General features: G+C 42.9%; 1 protein-coding gene across 1 annotated transcript in view; it reads left to right on the forward strand.

Annotated features, from left to right (window-relative positions):
• Positions 1-15,975, forward strand: part of NDUFA5 (NADH:ubiquinone oxidoreductase subunit A5) — a 155,607-nt gene that overhangs the window by 101,131 nt on the left and 38,501 nt on the right. Inside the window, exon 4 of the mRNA XM_086936556.1 lies at positions 15,364-15,429. Within this exon, the coding sequence (XP_086792682.1) occupies positions 15,364-15,429 (66 nt within the window). The remainder of the gene's footprint in view (positions 1-15,363; positions 15,430-15,975) is intronic.

Here is a 15,975-nt window from a genome sequence, read left to right on the forward strand (position 1 = left end):
GGCTAATTCTAATTTTAGTTGTCTCTTCTCCCTCCTGTCCGCTAGTTCTGCTGAAGCCAGGCTGCTTCCAGACACACTACTGCCCGCCCTCAAAGGTGTCCCAGGACCTGTTAACAGATTCCCCCCTTCGGTTTGGTACAGCATGTCCACTTCTATGATGGTGTCACGATCCCCTTCTTCCTCCCCCTTTTCCCCATCTGGGTGAGCTGCCACCCATGCTTTCAAGCTGGTTTGGAGTTCCACTTTCTTCGCACCACGCTTGAAGAACACCCCTTTCTGCTGGCAAAATTCCCTAAGTTGGGCCGCTGTGTAAGTCTCTAACTCGGCCAACTCAAACTCCATTTTACCAGGCGGGCCCACAGACATTTACTTGGGTTATTTAAGAGAGAGGTGTCAAATAAGGGCTACTTCAACCCACCACCAGAAAGGAATTTGGAAAAAGCAAAAACATCCAATTAGGGAGACCACTAGGAGAAAACTCCAGGTGTAGGCTGCGTGGTGCACACTGAGTCACTGTCAAGTGGCGCAAGCACAAGCCATAATCCCACCACTGAACACCAATATGTTGGACCCGGGGTCACCGGTCCGACTAGGGTAGCTTGGCACGAGAGGAAAAGACTTAACTCTAAGGCTTTTGTAGTGTACTTGTGTCATACTCTCTCCAGCACCCCAGCGTACCCCCACTCAAAAAGAAATGACACCACACCGTCTTTAGAAAAAGTTAGAAAAGCTTTATCTTTTCTTGTACTTAGTTTCTCAGTTACTGCACAATTTGTCAGTTCTGCACTTTAAACATCACTATTATTTCTCATGCTTTTGTAAATTTCCTAAAGTATAGCAAAGATCTAATTTCATTAGCAGACTTTTTCATCAACAATAATCCTGCGCAAATAGGTAAAAGAGTTGAATTACTATGCCAAATAATTTGAAATTACAGCAAATGAAATGCATGTCCTAAAAGCAGCTCTGCCATATTGACACTTCTAGCAGAATCACCAATCAATGGCCTGGAGGATCAAAGGTGAATTTAGCAGATCATCACAGTAGTATTGAATGTGTTAATATCGCAGGAAGTCAGGATCACTCTCCAGAGTAGTCTGGCTTTACATAAGAAGAATTCTATCCCCCTTTTAGCAGTGCTCCTTCCCTATTAAATTGGTTTAACTCCGTATAAGTTGGCTGCAAATAACCAGTACACTCCTGGTAGTTAACTTCCCCAATTATGCACTCCTAATGGTGCGAGAACATACGGGAAATGGGCCAAGTTTTATTTTAACAACAAACACCCCCTTTGAAGTTATTCGGTCCAAGGATTCCTCCCAGTTAATGTTACAATAATGGTAACTCCTCCCTCCTCCTGAAAGGTCCCGGCTTACTGTGACTCAAGTCTGATGGTAATACCGGCTCTGGTAGATTCCGTGATCGAATCTCCCTGCTGTTCAAAGCGCTCCGGTGACTGCTTTCACTCTCCAGTCCTACCGGAAGAAGGCGCATTGAGAAAAAGGGGAAAGGGGGTTAATTCTGGCGATTTATGCACTGTCAGGGGTTTCACATTTACAGCCTTCCACACGGGGAAGTGCTCCGTGTTGGCCCAGCCTCCTTCCAGCCCGTCCCTCACCTTCCGGCGCCTTCTGTCAACTCGCCGGGCGGGGCTTCACTGGGCCTTCGTTGCTGGGCAACACTCCAAGACGCAGCTCCTTCTCCTCACACCGATGTCGGCTGCCTCAGAGTGCGCGAGGAATCCCAGGCTGCACAGGCTCTCTCCCCAGCGGATTCCCAGGTTAGAAACAGCAATTGAAGGAACGTGCGAACAGTGCCATGCCGCCCGACGTCCATTTCTTTTATATTATGAACCTCCTGTGTAATCGGCTCCGCAGCAGGCTTGGGTGAAAACTAGCTTCAAAGAGCAGTCGTTAAGGTTTTGGGACAACCACCAGGGTAAAGTGGATTAGGTCAACGGACTTGGGTCCCCTGATTTGTGGTAGATGCCCCCAGCCTCCCACTTGGCTCACTAGTCTGAACCAGAGTTCTCCTCACAGAAGAGGGGGGTACCAAAATGGGGCTACACCTCGGGGTTAAGAATAAAGGCAGGGCCAGGTCATCAGACCGGAGGGGATGTCATTGGAAAAGGGTAGTGTTGTATTTACCTATGCTTGTTATTGTCCTGTAGAACTTCAGTCTGATGACGTCTTAGAACGTGCAGAGGAAGTTGGCAATTGTACCGCACGTCATCGGAGCTACGGCGAGTTGGACGTGCTTCGCAAGCTCTGCCAATCCTTGCGTGAGACGTTGATGTCTGATGTCACACTTTTTGGATTCTGTGCATTGCTTTGTGACTGGAACGGAAGCATTGCGCACATCGTGCGGGAATTGAAGCATCGCGCACATCGTGTGGAAATTGCCTTGAGACTCCGTAACGCTGTAATGCTGATTCATAGCGCTAAGAGTCATATTGTACAGAAGTTTGTTCTTGAAATGCAGTAAGAGTCTTATCATTTATTTAATGTAGCTCTACTGGTTCTCTACAGGGACAATCCATCATAAAAGCTTTACGAGCTGCGCAGTGTCAGAGTGTGAACTCACCAACGCTGTGGAAGTTACTTCAGACAACAGTTTCTGCGTGTTCAATTTTGCTTCAAAGTTGATTGTGAGGTTTATTACCTTTTTGTTTACAGCTTAACTTAAGGTGTTCCAAGTTGTTTTGTCAATACCAGGCGCTTTATTGTCTGGTTTTCTCAAGCACTATCTGAACTGTTTATGAAACCAAGCACTATTTGATCTGTTCTTGATTCGTGACTTTTTGGGGATCTTGTTATGTTAAGTTAACATTTGAGGATTTGGATTTGACTGTTTTTTTCATAGTAATGGTCAAGAAAAGTATCTTCTAGCATCTTTTGGTTTAAGTTTTTTTTTTAATATCATATGTCTTCTGCAATGCAATCTGTTAATCAACCACCCCCTTTCCTGGAAAGTCCAGGTTCACCACCAACCCAATGGAGGCAGTAGTTCGACGCTTTCGAGACCTACATAGGCGCGATTGGTGCGTATAGATATAGAGCTGAGAGGAAAATGTTTTGCTTTTAAATTGTTTGGGATTTGAAGGAAGGGAGGTGTACAAACATTTACCAGATTTAGTTCTTGCGGAGGGTGAAGTACTTGATGAGTACCAAGAAACAATTAAGAAACTTGTTATTAAGTTTGATGTTCAGCCTAGTTTGGTTGTCTTGAGACACAAATTCTTTAAGAGGACACAAATTCAGAGTGAGGATGTTGGTACTTATTTGAGTGCTTTACTACGTAAGTTATGTGCAGAATATCAGTTTGGAGAGTTTCGTGATCAATTGGTAAGGGACCAATTTATTGCACACTGCAGTGATAAACAAATTCAACAGAAACTACTCACCATGGGTAATCCTACCTTAGAGGAAGTTACAAAGGTAGCTAAGAGTATTGAGCTTGCTCAAACTTCGATAAAAGAATTAAGCTCTTTGAAAATAAGTAAAGAAAGTGTGAATGCTGTTGTTTCTTCGGCTCCTAAAACTAACTATTCAAAGAAGGAAAGGTCGAATGAGAGAATTTTTTTCAAGAAAAACATTTGTCATAGGTGTGGTTATCCTCCACATACCAAAGAGAACAGTTTCTGTCCGGGCCAGAATTCTAAATGTTATAAATGTGGCAAATTTGGTCACTTAGCAAAGGTTTGTCAAGCAAAGTGTCAGTAAATCTGAGAAAGTTAATTGTGTCATTGGTGAAGAACAGGTGTCGGAGCATGTGTTAGAGAGTAACATTGTTAAAGATTTTAAGGACAGGATTGTTACTGTAACTGAAGATGGTGTGGTGTCTGGTGACACGTCAGAATGTGTTGATCCCTATGTAGATATTTTGGTTGGGGATGTGTGTTTAAATTTGCTGGTGGATTCTGGTGCCAGGATAACAATGATTACTTTTGACTTATTCAAGCAGTCGTGGAAAGATAGGAAATTATTCCCTCCTGATAGAGCCCCTCTTTCCTACGAAGGGCATACAATAGATCTAGAGGGGTACATTAAAGATATACTGGAATTTAGGGGGAGAAGGATTCATGGGAAAATTTATGTTGCCGTCCGTGGTTTGAATATTTTGGGTTGGTACCATCAGGGATTGGTTGGAATGGTGTTGAGGCCTGGTGCAAAAGAACAGGTACTTTTGGTTCGAGATATGCCTGATCCACTGTGTTTAGAGAGAGAATTTCCAAGTGTTTTTTCTGATTCTTTTGGAGCGATTTCAGGTTTTAAACATAGAATTAAGGTTAAGAACAATGCTGTGCCCGTTAAACTAAAAGGCACTGATCTTACTTTGTGTTTAAGAGCGGACCTTAAAGCGGAACTTGAGAGGTTGGAAAATGGCATAATTGAGCCAATTGAGTCCAGTTTGTCGCTTAGTCCATTAGTGGTAGCCCGGAAGAAAAATGGTGAGATTCGTTTATGTTGTGACCTTAGAAGTCTTAACAAAGAGATCTGGGTGGATGCCTACCCACTTCCTAAGATTGGTGATCGTTTAGAGGAGTTGAGAGGCGCAGTGGTTTTCTAAAATCGATTTGGCCTCTGCGTATCACCAGGTTGTATTGGATGTTGAGTCTAGGCACTACACTGCTTTTAATTCACCTTTTGGATCCTTCCAGTTCTGTAGGATGCCGTTTGGGCTCGCTTCGGCGGCCTCGGTTTTCCAAAGAGTTATGCAGAATGTTCTTAAGGATGTTAAGGGTGTAGTGATCTTTCAGGACTACGTACTGATTTTCAGTACGTTTTTGGAAAAACATGATCTCATCCTTAAGTCTGTTCTTACTAAGTTTAAAGAGAAAGGTATTGTTGTAAAAAAAAAACAAGTGTGAGTTTTGGAAAAGGGAGGTTGAATTTTTAGGGCATCTGATTTCAGGTGATGGAGTTGCTCCCAGACCGGGGTTGATCAAGGCTGTAGTAGACTGTCCTGTACCCAAGAACAAAGATGAGTTGCGCACATTTTTTGGGCCTTTGTGAATTTTATTCACGTTTCATTCCTGACTACGCAAGTAAAATGAAGGTTCTTTCAAATATGCTTAGATCTAGCGTGGCGTTTGTTTGGGATGACTTTTGTCAACAGACATTTGATTTAGTCAAGGCGGAAAAGACAAATGCTAAAACTATGTTTCTTGAATAGGTATTCCTTCTCCTGGAGACACAGCAGAGCGTTGCAGTTCACGGTTAGTTGAGTTCGAGGTGTAGAAATCCCCCACTTATTCTTACATTAAGTTTGTTTCAAGGAGCCAAATTAATTGAATTTAAAGCCCTTTCCTTTACCAATGAGGCCTTTTGTTTTCACATCAAAATATCTCAACCACATACTCCAACCAAAGCTAATCGGTCATTCAGTACATTCCTTTTGAAAGTCCAGACTCTCCAAGTATTTCTCTGGAGTCTCAAGATGGGCCCCTCCTGCCAGGTAAACACTTTAAAATTTAAATCTAAGCACTTCTTAAAACTCCACCTCTTTTAGGTGCCAATTCTGCTCGTGGTCCAGTAAAAGTGAACTTGAAAGTATACAAGAAGCGCAAACGGAGGGATCTGCTGATGTGCTACTAGGTGGGGCGATTCCTAACATTTGAAGGCAAGCTATTTTCGGAACTTCGATCAGTACACCAAGGATTTTCTATGGATGAAGCAGGTTTTACAACCCCGACTCCCATGAGGCAGTCACTCTCCATAGAGTGAATTCCAGCGTGCGGGCATGAAACGGGAGACACCTTGAGCAGCGTTCTCTCTCCTTTGGGTGGCCTGGCCTATACCTGGAACATATGTGGGTGAAAGCATATGAAACTTTATTTAATTAGTGCATAATAATGAAACACTTGTGATGCCTCCACCCGCTGACTGGGCTCAAACACTAAACTTAAACGAGCGATGTGTACTGAGATTGATGAACATAAACATCCCCCTGTGCATGTACTGTATAATCAACCCTGCACTCAGAAAAGTTTCTAACTCGGCCTCCACCTGCATTCCTACCCTGCTACATCCAGCTCTATAATTGGAAGCACAGACACATCCCAGAGCAAGCAGCCTACCAGCATTTTTAGACTTAAAGTTTTCTGCAAGGGCATATAATTAGGGCTCCCGGTTTTATGGTATTGTTTTTGACATTTCAGTCTGTTTTTATCCATATTTATTTTTTTGCAAAATTTATTTGCATTTATCCATATCAATTTTGGCTTTTGTGAGTAAATGAGGCTGAAATTAGCATATTTCCACTTTTATTTAACCAATAAATATCACCGGTGCTTGAATGCCTGCCAGGTTTCAATGTTGTGAACACCTGCAGAAGGCAAGTTAATGCACTTATATAAAATAAGCACATTTCAGTATCAACCTTGTGCATATCTACTACTGTTAATGCCTCTTTTCTAAAATACCTTTTTTAACCCCTTTACACAGCTTTTGGCCTGGCAGTCATGGCAGACCATATTTAAAACTACTCAAAGCAAACAAATTTCTGTCTTTATCCACATTTAAAGATAAATACAGACGAGAAAATACATGTTTTCTGTCTGTATTTATCCGTAAAAACGAAAAACGGGGAGCCTTGCATATAATTAGGGGTACTTGTTTTCAGTTTTTACTGATTTTTACAGATAAATACAGTCAGAAAACCATTTATTTTCTCGTCTGTATTTCTTTTTAACCACATCGCTGCTACAGGAATTTTCCTGCTGTGCTGCTTTTTTATGAACAAGGTGTAGTCGTGACGGAACCATTCCGTCATCAGCACAGCTCAACCGTGACTGATGACGGAATGGTTCCGTCACCAGCATCGAAGGGGTTAAATGTGGATAAAAACGGGAATTCAGTGCTTTTTGAGTGGTTCTAAATACACTTTGACATGACTGCCAGGCCAATAACTGTGTGGATTCATAGGTAAAGGGGTTAAAAAAGAAAATAATTTTAGTAAAGAGGCTCAAACAGCAGTAGATATGCACAAGGCTGATGCTGAAATTTGCTTTTTTTTCATGTAAGTGCTTTGATTTATCTTCTGCTGGTGTTCATATCACTGAAACCTGACAGGCATTTAAGCATGACTGCATATTTATTGGTTAAATAAATGTGGAAATATACCAGTTTCAGCTTTACTTTTGTCAAAAACCCTTAATAAATATGGATAAATACAGATAAAGTTGGTACAAAATAAATATGGATGAATACAGACGGAAATAACAAAAAAATAAAAACCATAAAACCGGGAGCCCTACATATAATGCAGTACATCTAAGACCTAGTGGGTATTCCATAGCCCTCTGTAGGCTATTGCCGATGTGACCCTTGAAGTAAGTGGAGGTTGAGTAATGATAAGAAGTTTATTGCGTGATTAAAAAAAACCATTGCAAGTACAACATTTTTAAAACTTATCAGAAATTCATTTAAAAAGGGGAGTAAAGTGAGTTCAACATGGGTTAGGTTGACGGTTGGAGCTTGCCGAAACGTTATACCAATGAAGGATCACAAACTGTAGGCCCCTCACAAAGTTTTTTTGCTGCGTGATCCATGAACCTTACTAGGGCACAGTTTAATTTAGTGTTCCTAGGGTCAAAGCAGGCCAGGACTGCTGATCTACACGTTCTGATCATTTTTGTATTCCAGAGATGTTTGAGGAGGGCCCGTCTTTCCGTCACCAGTTTTGGGCAAAGACATATGATGTGAATTATGTCTTCTTTGTATTTCCCACAAAGTCGACATAGATCTCTTCCGTGCTCTCTTCCATTTTTGGCAAATGAACCAACAAGTTAATGACTCCCAGTCTCAATTTTAAAAAGCTTTGTTTCGTTCGTGCGGTAAAATACGATTAGATACGGCTGTGGAATCAACAAAGCATAGGATTGCAGGGTCAACCACCCATGACTTCTTTTTGCTAGGCGAGCCTTGTCTTCCACTATCGAAAGTTGTTTTGTCCTTATTTTCACTAGCCGTTTGAATTCCTTCTGACTTACGTGCATACTCCAAAGATCCTTTAGGCTTAGGGTTGTCAAACCTTTTGCCCAATAGTCGTGTCCTGCTCGCCATGAGTTTGTATCGAGACTGGCCCACGGGTGGTGTCCTAGGCTACCTTCCTTCGATGACCTCAATTTGTGGCAGCACACAAGAAAAGTCATAGCTCTGGCCAGTGGTTGATGGCAAATTCCCAGTTCCAACCTGATTTGTGCCGGTAATGTAAAGGATAACCACCCTTGGGCCCACTCGATGCAACCTTTGATAGAAAAGTGCATTCCAACTCTTCATGTTACAATGGCTCTTATGTATTTACACCTCATTCAAAACTGGTTCTCTACTCCACTGGTAATGTTTTCTCCTTAGTTTTTCATTTTCTAATATTCCATGTTTTTCCCATGGCATTCCTAAACTTGATTGCTGCTTTATTCATTTAAGTGCATTCTAGGTAAACAAATGCTGTGGGGAAAAACAGGGCTTTGCTTGAATTATATATCTGATCGAACTGCGATAACTTTCTTTGTAGTTATCCAATAACTTTTTATGCAGTTGAAGACCCTTCAAACCAGTCACTTTTTGCTCTCCACATTTACCCCACATTTCTTTCGATTTTGAGACTCTATCTTACATCATACTATGATATACAAGGAATAGGGTTGGTATTGTCACAAATTTGGCAGCTGGGATTGAAACTTGATGACGGTAATAGTCTCGGGCCAGTGTCTTTTCCTTATCCTGTTTATAGGGTGTGTTTCAGTTGGGTTACTCTCAACTGGAAGTTTCCAGGACTTGCTTATTCTTACTTGCCTTCTATTTCAGTCTTCTGTCTACCCATTGTGAGGAAATTATGCTATACATTTGTCAGAGTACCATGCCTAAGCCCTTATCACTGTTAGTCAGCACTTATGACCAGGCTGTTACTGTCTTTTGCACTTTGCAGGGCAAGCCTCTCAAGTTGGCAATGCTGTTGGGTTGCAGTGCCCATTTACAACATTGATATAAGTGGGCCCTTCAGGATGTATGCTTCGATGCAAGGCTGAGGCACTTGGCTGTGCACAGGGCTCCTTGCAAAATGTCTGGGCCCGTCTTTCCTGGAGGACTGAGAGGCAATCTTACAGTAGATGCAGTGGTGTCCCATCTATCTCCAGCACTTGTCCCTAATAATTGCACCCACTTATGTCACTTTGTAGGTTCATCAATTAATCAGGATTTGCAAAGCGTGGCTAATCACCTAATGAAGGTATCCAGGCGCTCAGAACTATGCTGCCGGGTAGAGTTCAGTTAAACAGCCTGGTCTTGAGTCCTTTTCTAAAGTCCAGCAGAGAGGAAGAGGTCCAGAGGTGAAATGGGAGGTCGTTCCAGGACTAACCTGCAAGGCAGAAGAAGAAGCGTCCTCCACTCCTGCTGCGACGAATGCGTGAGGTGTGAGCGACCAAGAGGGAGGAGGAGTGCAGGTGTCTGGAGGGTTTGTGGAAGTTCAGGCGGTGAATTATGCTGGTCTTTGGTTTTGTAGGACTTTGAAGGTGTGGATCAGCATCTTCAACAGACATCTCTTCTGAATGGGGAGCCAATGGAGCTTTCTTCAGGGGGGGTGATGTGGGTCTTCTTGGGGGTCTACAATAAGTCTGGCCACTAAATTCTGTATGGTCTGCTGTCTCTTGAGGTGGTGCAAGGTGATTCCTATGTAGAGTGTGTTGCTGTATTCCAGTCGGCTGGTGATAAGGGCTTGGACGATGGTCCATCTGTTGTTGGTGGGGAGCCACTTGAAGATCTTGCGGAGGATGAGAAGCATAAGGAAGTAGGCGGTTGAGGCTGCATTGATCTCTCTTTTCATGGTGAGCTTACTGTCCAGAATGATGCCCAGGCTGCAGGCGTGAGCAGTTGGAGTGAGTGAGGGTCCAAGTTTAGGAGGCCACCAGGCATCGCTCCATGAAGAGGTGGTGTTCCCAAAAGATCAGTACTTCTGTCTTGTCTGTGTTGAGTTGAAGGCCGCTGCCTTTCATCCAGTCGGCGACGCTCGTTATGCCCTTCGGAAATTGGTCAGTGTGGCTCAAGGGTCTTCTGATAGTGAGAGGATGATCTGGGTGTCGGCGACGTAGGATATGAAGCTTAGTCCATGTGTTCTGACGATGTTGACCAAGGGGGGGGGGCCATGCAAGTGTTCAACAGTCGGGCTGAGGGAAAAACCTTGAGATACCACAGATGGTGTTCTTGGGTCCTGAGAAGAAGAGAGGTAGGCGGATTCAGTGCGTTCTTCTAGCAAGGAAGGAGGCAGTCTATTTGAGGGCGTCTCCTCGGATGCCAATGTGGTGAAGTGTTTTGATAAGGGTGTGGTAAAATACTGTATCGAATGCTGCTAAGAGGTCAAGGAGGATCAGGACGGCTGATTTTCCCTGGGCAAGGAGGGATCTGATGTCTGTGATCATGGCTGTTTCAGTACTGTGGTTGGCACGGAATCCGGATTAAGATCTGTCCAGAAGATTGTTGGTCTCCAGATGTTCTGTGAGTTGGTGGTTGATGGCCTTCTCAAGAACTTTGGCGGGAAAGGACAGCAGAGAGATGTGGCGGTAGTTCTTGGTGCTTACCAGTAACTGACTACTTTAAACTGCTTCTTCCTCGATTGCAGGTGTTTTGTGTCCTGATGTTAATTTGAGCCCATACCTCCCCATCAGCCTGGCATTCAGCTCCCTTTTCATGTGCTGTAGCCCTTGTGATCTCTTATAATCCTCCATCAGTGTCACTTCACTTGGAGATCCCCTTATCTGGCCCATCTCACATCCATCCTTACCTGAAATGCATGTTTCTCCATTGCTGGAGAGAATATCAAATTACCAACAATCCGAGAATGGGGATGGGAATATGCTTAGTCCCTTCCTCATTGTTAGTCTGTCTAACACTTTGTGTGGCTGTGGTGATCAGCGACAAATACCGTGCCCATGACCTGTGCCTTGTATCCTGTCACACGACATTCCCTATGGGGGTATCAAAAATCACCTAATTAATGATGCACTACTGTTTATGGGACTCAGCCTGTCACTATTCCACTAGGAGGCATGGCTGTGAACCCTGATAAAAAATGCATTGTCTGCAACTCCCATCTCTTCCTAGTTTCACCTTCTCACTCCTTCCTATTGTGGGATCGTTACCGGGCCAAATGAATTTGGATGCCACCCTCTCAGAACGTCTGTGACTTGATGGAAGGACCTGTACGTTTTTAGGTCTAGTCTGGGCAGCGCGTGCGCTGCTCTGCGAGGCATGCTGTATTAGCGTATGCACTTGAAGCTCCCCTTATATTCTTCATTGGCTTGTGTCTTTTTCCTTTGTAAATGCTGGCTTCTGATTTGGTAATCAGCCTGTTAGTCCCGCCTTAGTACTGCCTTGTCTTCATTTGTCACCTCCCATAAGGACAGGCCCTTTTACTCCTGTTACACCGTCTGTGTTATTTAGTCTGTAAGCACTATTTTCTTTACTGAGTTTTGTCTTACTTCGAGCACAACATGCTTTCCTTACATTCAGCGTGCCATGCGCGCTTTCACTTTCCTAGCAGCCGGGAGAATGGTGGCTGCTTCTTTTGCTATGCCATAGGTCTCGCATTTAGAAGAGTTTGAGCTATTGGCATTGTAAATGGCAATAGTTTAAACTCTCGATAATGCGAGACCAATTATTTTACAAATATTTTTTGGGGGGTTGTTTCCAAGTGCCCCATGCCGCGCTTGCGCTTAAGAGTACTCGCCCCATTCTTTAGACGTGGCTTGTCTAAAGAAAGGGGTGTGGCTTTTTTTAAGTGCAAGCGTGGCATGGGGCTCCTGGAAACAAACAATATTTGCAATTCAATAGGTCTCTCCTTAGCGAGAATTTAAGCTATTGATATTTACAGTGCTAATAGCTCAAAGTCCCGTAAATGCGGGACCTATTGCATTGCAAATCCTTGTTTAGAGAAGTCATCATGGCGAGGTATTGGTATAACTTGATGTTGACACCCTCATTTGTCCTTGCTGCTGTTTTTTCCTGCTCCCTGATTTGGAACCAATGCACTCTGCTAAGGATATGTGTGAGTCCTATGCTTAGCCGATGCACCCACACTGTTCTTTCTAATCCTGTGATGCCTATTTCCTCCAGTCCCTTACATCACAAATACAGGTTGTTCGATGTGGACTTTGGGGCTCATGTTGTTTCTCGAAGGGTTATGTTTCCACCACAAAACCAACTTGCCAACAGCCTGGATCATCTGTTTAATTGCAGCGTTCTGTTTGACTCCTCTGTGACTACAGCTTAATCATGTTTCCTGCACCTCCCATTGTAATAAATGTCCTTTAATATTCCCCTTCGAAAGTCATGCTTTTTGTGCTGCCTTTTGCATCCTCCTGAAGTGACCTAATTGTCTTTTTTCAAAGTCAACTGAAGAGGAACTCTGGGTGGCGCATTGCCCTCAACTTACACACCCTTCAGACTCTGGCAACAAAAATGATGTCTTTGAGGGCTTGGCCAGCTGGAGGACAAGACACCTTCTACCTATTTATGCTCCCACTGAAGCACCACGTTTCCACCCGAGCGACCAGAGCGGAGGTGACCTAGGCGGCTGGAGATGCTAGCCCAGTGAAGACCGCTATGTTGCTGCCCTGTGGATGCTTCGGTTTTGTGGGCCACATGAGATCCAATCACATGTTCATGGGTCTCCAACCAGTCAATGCATGCTGAACGAATGGAGCTGGTGATGAAGAGCTGAGCTTCCTCCATAAACAATGTTAATTTGCAATGTCACCTGAGCAGCACTGGTTACTTTGGAGTGACCAGAGGAGTGAACTGAGAGGTGATTGCTGTGATGACCACAGGTCAACCAGAGCCACCAAAAAACCTGTAGAGGCGGGCAGGCATGCTGAGGAAACTACAGCCATGAGTAATGAGCTGGAGTTTTACTTGAACTGAAGGTTTCTCAATGGTCCTTTCACTGTGTGCGACTAATTGATAGCAAAGGAATAAGAGTGAGTTTTTCAGGCATGTGTCCCAGTGAATTAGAAGGGGAGGAGAAAAGAGCTGAGCATTCTCTCAAAGATTGCGAGATTACTACAAGGAAGAGGCAGTTGTTGAAACTAATCATTGTCTGTACTGTAATCGGAAGACTGGTAACATTGAGGCAGCTGTGAGAGCAGTAGACGAAAAGGCGGAGGGCCTCTCTAATAGAGTGTTAGGGGTTGAACAAGACTTTGCGGATTCAGGCACCAAGATACAGACACTAAAGACCAAAGAGGGAAGCTAGAGATATAAGAACCGTTAGAGATAATGATCCTTAAGAACTGTACAGTCGAAAGCCTAGTGAGAATATACACGTCGATGAAAGCGGCTTGAGATTTAGGAACTGGAGGAAGAGATCATGGCCTTCAACAATTATACAGTCGAAAGCCTAGTGAGAATAGACTGGCGGATAGGTATTATACAACCTGAACATGGATGCTCTCTTGCACGTGCTGGGCTCTCCATCGTTGGTTCCTGAGGCGTAGGCAACTTATCTGATAGCAAGTGCACTGAATTAGCTTGTGGACTTTAAAGATGGTTTGGTGCAAGAGATGGTGGAAGGCATGTAGACTGTTCTCATATGCTAACTAAAGTGACCCTAACAACAGTGCTGATCTAGCACTCTGCTGGATGCTATGAGAAGATGCTGCAGGTAGCGGTTTGTAAGAAAATTATGATGTTGATGATAGGTCTTGCCTCCTCTTATTCACCTCATTCACAAACTCAAATATCAAAAAACAATTTTGCCCGAAAAGCAACAGTGGTGGATGTCAAGAAAGACTTGACCTCTAAAGGCGTGGTGTCCTTTACTAGCATTCTGGTGACATTTAAAGTGTTGGAGAAAATGCCCATTCTCTTTATATTGAGACATATATAAAGCAGGCAGGGCTAGTTTTCTTTCCAAAGTTTTGTGTTCATGAAGTCTGAAGATTTCCTTCTTTCTCCTAGTCTGGCCCATTTCTGAGGTTGAGGAGGCACTCTTGTTTAAGTTCTGAGGGGTTGGAGACCGGTCCCTTCTGGAGTAGTTGATGCTCAAGTTGTGAAAACTTAGTGTATTCTGGTTTTTTTTCTGCTGTGTCCCTCTTTGCTTCTTAGGCTCTGACTGTGAGCCACCGAATTAACTTATGTTGCTTTTCTTTATTTGTTTCTACACCTAAATTAGTGAAGCCCTTTGTTGGTTGCATTGTAACTGGTTAATATTGAGTGCACACACCTTTTGTTATTGCTGTGTTGTTGCTTGTCGAATAGTTGTTTAAAAGTAGTGGCAGTAGTTATCTGTCTTTCATTTTAATTTGTATGCTGTTGTGTGCTCTGTATTTATGGTCGTTCCCCTTTAGACTTTACACTTTTTGTAAAGTTTTTTTTTATCCGCTACCTGAGTTACCTTTGTCTTTGGTGCCATATCTTATCATCCTTATGAGACCCGTTTGGGGCTACTGCTTTAACTCTTAATCGATGTTCTTCAGTCTACTCCAGATATGCATTGCCTCTATTTTTAGTTCTTACATTTCAGAGTTGCGGCCATTCTTATGGTGATGCAGTGGACTTTCACCTCTCCTTATGTTGGTAGATCTCTTCCCAGAAACCCTTCTTTTTTTGGGGGGGGGCTGGTGGGGTAGAAGGAGGATGGTGTTTCTGGCTCCCAGGACCAGCTTGGTTTGATCTATTTATATTGGGGATAGTTAGATCGGAGGTCAATGGCTTCTCTCGTGGTAAAGCCTTGCTTCAGCCATGGCAGTATTTATGAACTCCACCTGTTAACTTTCTCCCTCTAGCTGGAGGTCAATAGGGAAGGTTTCCTTGTGTGTTCAATTTTATATAGTCTTATTTAATATTAAATATTTTATACGTCTCTCGTGAGCCTGGAGGATGGACAAGTTATTCATTCCAATCTTGATTTTATACTTGGATTACCATATCCCCCTTCTTTCAGCAACCCACTTTCCTACTACTCTTTGGTCTGTATTGCACTTGGTTGCGTCCCATGCAGAGATTGTACACTTTGGATCTGTAATCAGTGTATCAGAGCATGGAAAGAGTCAAGTAGAACACATGCATGCTTTCTTTATATATCTTTATTAATTGAAACTGCTCAGATATCTCTTATTTTGCCTGCATTTTTAAATATCCTTTGCGTATGTAAGTCAAGATTCTTAAGATTACCACTGTAAGAGCACTCGGTAAGCCAATGGTACAGTTTTGGAGATGAAAATAATTCTTCAGTATAATCAAATGTTACTAAATAGATTTAAATACATCTATTTCAAGGAACATTTAATTGAATTCTATTTTTTAATTTGTGTTGTGTGAAGATTGCATGCTTGAAAAGTGATAACCCACTGTATCTTTATTTGAACAGGAACCAGATGTGCAGAAGTTGGAAGAAAGGTTTAATTGTGGTCAAATAGAGGAGGCCATTGTACAGGTGATGACTTTTTCATTTTTACGTTGTTACACAGAAGACATTAATAGATAAATCATTGAAGTCAAATTGTAAATTTTATTTTTCACTTTTAAAGAGTTGCATCTGACATGTTCAATTAATGAAAAAAACATAAAACTGTTCATCACGCGCTTAAACAGACACAAGTGTATTATGTACCATGTAGGTTTATAAAAGATGGTCCTGTACGTCTTCAAAACTGCTTCTAAGCAGAATGATCATGTCCCAGGTTAGCACTTCTACTTTGTCACAGCATATTCTCACATATTGTTCCTTCCATGGTGAAGGATGATGCCCAGCATATCTCCAGCAATTAAATATGTCTTTGGGTGGGTACCTTTTTAGATGGTGTTTATGAGCAGTAAGGATTTTATTTTTATTTGGCTGCTTCACCAGCTCTTTTCCTCTGGTGTATAGGACAGAATTACAGGCACATAGTTCTTGTGGCGTGACCTCCACGTGCGACAAATGCCAGAAGATATGAATTTGAACACTGAAGGACAAAGACGTAACTTGCTGAGACCAAGC

The sequence above is a fragment of the Lissotriton vulgaris genome, chromosome 1_1 (assembly GCF_964263255.1).
Source record: "Lissotriton vulgaris chromosome 1_1, aLisVul1.2, whole genome shotgun sequence".
Taxonomy (NCBI): domain Eukaryota; kingdom Metazoa; phylum Chordata; class Amphibia; order Caudata; family Salamandridae; genus Lissotriton; species Lissotriton vulgaris.